This window comes from Chironomus tepperi, unplaced genomic scaffold, assembly GCF_022539635.2.
Source record: "Chironomus tepperi strain 1889 unplaced genomic scaffold, CSIRO-AGI_Ctep_v1 contig_85, whole genome shotgun sequence".
In the NCBI taxonomy this organism is placed as follows: domain Eukaryota; kingdom Metazoa; phylum Arthropoda; class Insecta; order Diptera; family Chironomidae; genus Chironomus; species Chironomus tepperi.
The window spans coordinates 2,157,082-2,163,081 of NW_027226207.1; the positions used below are offsets into that span (position 1 = coordinate 2,157,082).

At 31.8% G+C, this 6,000-nt stretch overlaps 1 protein-coding gene across 1 annotated transcript in view; it reads left to right on the top strand.

Annotated features, from left to right (window-relative positions):
* LOC139086453 (mushroom body large-type Kenyon cell-specific protein 1-like) overlaps positions 1-5,343 on the top strand; it is a 29,308-nt gene extending 23,965 nt beyond the window's left edge. The window contains exon 7 of the mRNA XM_070634914.1: positions 2,201-5,343. Within this exon, the coding sequence (XP_070491015.1) occupies positions 2,201-4,484 (2,284 nt within the window). The 3' untranslated portion in view covers positions 4,485-5,343. The remainder of the gene's footprint in view (positions 1-2,200) is intronic.
* Positions 5,344-6,000: the final 657 nt, after the last annotated feature.

Here is a 6,000-nt window from a genome sequence, read left to right on the forward strand (position 1 = left end):
ATTGTTTACGAATAAAATTGCAAGGTATAAACAGTGTAAAATGAGCAAATAGAGTTTAGTGAACGAAAAGGAAAATAGTTCTCTTATCACATACAATGCACAAACAATGAGCAATTCACATGCAATTGCATAAAGTGAAGTAAAATATGAAACTTTTTACTCTGTGCAATAAAAAAATAATCAATTCAATTTAAAGAATCTTTTTTTTTTTTCGCTACGATAAACTTCTTGGTGATAATGTTGGGAATTTCTAGGTGTTGGCTTGATAAATAAAAAAGTATTTCATAATTAAAAACTGGATAAATTCTTGAGAACAGAACTCGTTGGTTGATTCTATTTAATTCGTGGAATTGCCGCTCAGGTTTTTCTGAACTGATTTAATAAGCTGAGTTCTAATTAGTAATTGTTGAAATCACATCAATAACTTGTAAATGAAGGAACTTATCAGATAAATAAATAAGGTATTTGTTGTTTGAAAATTGAAAACAGACTAAATATTTATATGAAGGGGACAGCAACTTTGAAAGGGGGAAAATCAACTAAATCTAGTTGCAAATATAATTTGAATATTAAATGACAGTTGACATATTCTCAATTAAATTGAAGTAACGATAGTTGCTACCATAAGAAGCGTAAATTCAATTTTAACAATCTCACTTCATTCAAAATCATAAATAATCCAAAGCACAAAAACTCCCCTTATGTCTGTCAACTACAGCTTTCCAACTTCCTTCATCATCCCATTTCCATCAAAATAAAGTCTCTAATCACCATGATCTTCAATAATTCATTACTAATGACTTTTTAATTGCCAATCTTCACATTATCTGACCTCAACTTTGAGTCAACTACAAAATGCGTGGAAGTCGATGACTTATGATCACCAGATTGCAATTTTTATGCATTATTATTACTTTCATTGCGTTTACAAGTCATGATAGTCGTGTTTTGTTTTCGCTTTTGATTATTTGTTGAGTTGGGTCAGTTAACCCTCATTTTTTTATCATCATGCTTACGTCTTTGTTGTTCATACTAGAAAATATATAAAAATTGCTTAAGTAATTTCTTTTGAGGACGGAAGAGAATGAAAATAAATTTTCAAGTCAACTGAATTGTTATGACAAATTAAATAAGAATGTTGCAGTTTGTGTGCAACGTGAATTGGGTTGGGCGATAGTTAAAGATGAATTAATTAATGTTTTTTTGACATAACTGGATTAATTAATTTTAAAGGATGCCTTTTCGGGTAGCTGTTGGAGTAAATTTGTTGGAATCATGGGTAGGGTGGCCATTGGGGTTATAATTTCAAGGTAGACTGCCGTAGAGCCTTGGTATAACTTTAAAAGTGATACCAAGCATTACAAGTAAATGAACTGTCCCCCATTAATTTGAAGATATTCATCTGGCCACCCTTGTTTAATTTACTGAAAATATTCAATATTAATGACTTTATATTCGGAAATTAATTCGTCTGACTCTTCCGATAATCAGATCAATTAACGAATTTTTATTGGGAAACGTGATGCAATTTTGAGAGAGGAAGTAATTAAATTTTTTTATAACGAGCTCCAGTTGGTCCAGTTCCTCTAAGAATCTCTGCCAATTATTAACATTCAAAAATGCATTATTTCATCAATTTGTTCTGAATTTGGCTTGGCACCAAACTTCTTTTGTTCCATAATTGTTATTGAACAACTTCCAAATTATTGATTCCTATTCCAATTACTGTACCAATCAAATCCAAAAAGTATTAACAAGATTAAGCCATTAACACAACAAGTGTTCAATTAAATTCAATTTTTTTCTTTATTTTAATTTTCTCTATTTCCAATTTAACTGCTGCTTCTCGACCCTTTTCAGTTCACAGCTTCAAATAATGCAATATTGAATAATAAAAAAAAAAACTACAAAAAGCTGCTGAAAAAGTTACAAAAAAAACTTTTGAACTATACAAAAAAAGTTTATCATTGATTCAGCACTCGCCCAGCACTCAAAGTTCATTGAGAATGTATTCATGTGCCACTATAAAAAAATTGGGTTGTATTGCTCTCGATATTTTTTTTTTGTTTAATTTTTGATAATCGCTATCAGCTATCTGCGCAATTTAAGTTACAATTGTCATGTCCGATAAAATGTTTTTAAATTATTTTCAATTTATTTACTGACTTATGATTCTCATTTTTTTTTTTCGTTTTTTTAGGGCAAAGCCACGAATATCAACAATACCTGGACGTCGAACGTATACGGAAGAAGAGCTTAACAATGCATTACAAGATATACTTAGCGGTAAGTTGGGAACAAGACGTGCCGCTCAAACCTATGGAATTCCACGATCTACACTACGTAATAAAGTTTATAAACTTGCTATCGAGCAAAAGCGGGAACTTATAGCTAATAATCCACCAATTGCAGTCCTTGATGAGGAAGATGATAAAGATTCGGGACCGGACGATGAGAGAGATTCAATGCAAAAATTGGGAAATTCAAATGAGCAACTCCAAAATTATTTGAAGATGCTTGCGAAAAGTTCTGAGACTGTTAAGCCAGAACAAAAGGAGACGGCATCAAATAATAATCCAATGGGTGGACCATCATCATGGCCAATAGATCCAGCGGCGTGGATTCAAGGTTTAATGATTGCAAATGGACTACATGGTCTTCAAGGATTACAAGGACTAGCTGGATTTCCAGGATTACTGCAACAATCAGCATCATCGACGTCAGCATCATCGGCATCACCAAAAGAAGAACTTCCAGAATTTCTTAGGAAACTTTTAACACAACCACAAGATATGAAACAGGAAGACAAGATGGATGGTCGCAGTGGAAGTAATGGCATACCAAATTCCATCGATCCCCTTCTTATGATGAACTTTCTACAGCAACAGCAAAATAAACACAAATCACGATCATCAAATACACCTGAGATGGAAGTGAATGACGGTAGTGATGATTCAAGCACTATTCTCAAAATTCCGTCCATTCCAAAAACAATGTTCAACTCTGGCGTACCATCGTCAGCATCGTCAACGCAAAGTAAGAATGGTGACATAACGCCTTCCATATCACCACAAACAGGACTTTCAATAAGTCCACAGCTTCATGCTGGTGGTCAACAAACGCCAACGTTAGCAAATCGTTTAGCTATTCCATCACCATCACTCATGCGCCAAAGAAGTGAATCCGAATCATCGCAACCGACGGCAAAATTCAATTTGCATGATGTCATACGTGAGAGTATTAGTAAAAACTTTCAAACAAATCTCCTTGATGATCATAAACATTCCATGCACCCGTTATCTATTGAAACAATGGAAGCATATCAAAAGAGACCGACGATATCGGTTATTAGGAATCTTGGCGGAACTGATATATCAAAATTTGGTACAAATCCAAATATCACGCAACTACAACAGCAACAATTGTCACCAAATACTGGAACGGGTGGTAAAGGTACGCGACCAAAGCGTGGTAAATATCGTAATTATGATCGTGATAGTTTAGTTGAGGCAGTAAAGGCTGTACAAAGGGGTGAGATGTCAGTGCATCGTGCTGGAAGTTATTATGGTGTTCCACATTCCACATTAGAATATAAAGTTAAGGAGCGACATTTGATGAGACCAAGAAAACGAGAACCGAAACCACAGCCACTTGATTCGTCAACTTCCTCATCGGCGACGACGTCAACGATAAAAAGACAGGAAATTCAAGCGATTGATAAGAGTAAAGTATTGCCGAATGCAAAACCGCCATTAAAGCCACCATATGGCACAAATCCAAATGGTATGAAAATTCCACCATTTATTGATCATGCATCGATGGCAGCGCAATTACAACTTCAATCGCAGCTCTTATGGCCACATCCCAGTGCATTTTCAGGCCTGAGTGCTTTAGATTTTGCACGATCGTCGGCTCAAAATAGCTCGTCACCGTTTCCACAAAATACTGAGAACTTCTTCGCCCAACAAATGTTACAAAAGTTTCAAGAAGAACAACAACAACAGCAGCAGCAACAACAACAACAACAATTTAAATCCCCAGTGAATGGTAATCAAAATTCCAATAATGGCAACAAGCCCAGTGTAAGAGATTTAGAGAGTTTATATAATCCCGTAAGTACAAATGGCTCATTTCTTGATGGCATCATACGTTCGACATTAGATAAAAAGCCCAATGAACTAACACATAGTACATTATTTGAGCATTTACTTAAGAAAAGTTCAATGCCCAATTCTGGTCCATCCGATGATGACTCCGAGTACTCATCAAAAGTAACAAACAATAAAAGACCTGGTAGTCCCATAAATTATGCGCACCACGATATTAAAAGGGAGCGAACTAGTCCGTCTCCAAATGATAATGATGTTGATTCCGATTATGCAATGCATGAGCATCAGCAGCAAACCTCAAAACTACATGATAATTTGACGATAAAAGAGGAGCTTAATGGCTCAATCAATAACTCCGATGACGTTAATTCATAATTGATAGCCAAATTAAATAATTTTATTCATGTATAGTCATGAATGATCACTCAAAAAAAAGAATAATAAGATTAAAAGAAAAATGATTAATGGAAAGAAACAAAACACAAATACATATACAGAATTACACACATACACACACACATTTTTAAGTCATAAAACAAAATGAAAAAAAAAAATTAAGTAAATTAAGTAAGTCATCAGAGAAATTGATGAAAAAAAAAATATTGAAGAATGAAATGTATACGTAGCTAAGGAAGAACTTTTATCAATTTATATAGCATTTTGTGTCGCAATCTTTATTTTTTGAAATGATATGAAATGATGAAAAGATTGACGATTCATTGTTTTATAATTAATTAACTAATAATAATTATTACATATATATTTTTGGTTAAATTTTAGGAAAATTTTTCCCCAATGCTCCCCCCAAAAAAAAAATATGAAAATGAAAATTTAATAATAAAAAAAAAAAAACATTATTATGCTTATTAATTAGGTATAATAGAAATTTTTCCCCTAATACCCTCAATAAATGAAATTAAATTATTCACTATGACATATCGTCATCATGTCACATGCAATCACTATCTAATGTGTGAATAATTCTATTTCGAAAATAAACAAACAAGAGAGAAAGTTTTGCGAGAAAAAAATAAATAAACAACACATATGAGAAAAATAATCAAATAATGAGAAAATATTGTTGTAATATTTTTCATCATAGATTTAATTTGACAATCGACAGTGAATAACACAAAGGCTTTTTTCAAAGAATCATAATGAAAAAAAAAATAACTAACTGGACAAAAACGTTTAATAGAAATTCTATTAAAGCAGGAACTTATGTACATCAATCATTTCCATTCATTTTTACACATTTATTACTTACAAAGGAAGCTTTTGAAGGATTAAATTGAATTCTTATACAACTTCGGCATTTTTTTGCATTTTTCTTTATGTTTGAAAACTTATACAAATTTAAAGACTTTTATTTGAATGTTTTTAAAAGAAAAAGTTTATTTTTTAAAAACCAAAAAAAGTTGAAAATTTAAGTTCGAAAAATTCTTTGATGTTCAACATCAATTTCGAAAACATAATTTTCGAAAATAAAGTTTTAATTTTGAATTTCGAAAATAAAGCTCGAATTTTGAACTTCCAAAGTTCAAAATTTAAAATTTCAAAAATATAGTTCAAATTTTGAAAATTGAAACAAAATCAGATTAATTTTCAAACATTTGCATTTTTAACAATCTAAAAAAGTATTAAATTCACTAGATTTTGAGCAAATCAAACTGCAGAATATCAACTTAATCCTTCAATCCTTCCAAAATGACACAATCTAAATCCAATAACATTCTCAGAAATATTTTTCAGCTAAAATTTTCCCAAGAAAGTTAAGAAAAATAAAAGATACAGCATTGAGTCACCTCGAAAAATTAAACAACAAAATAATTTTTCCAACTTTTCCAAAACTTTTGAAATTGCATTATGAAAAAAAGATAAAAAAAAAAAA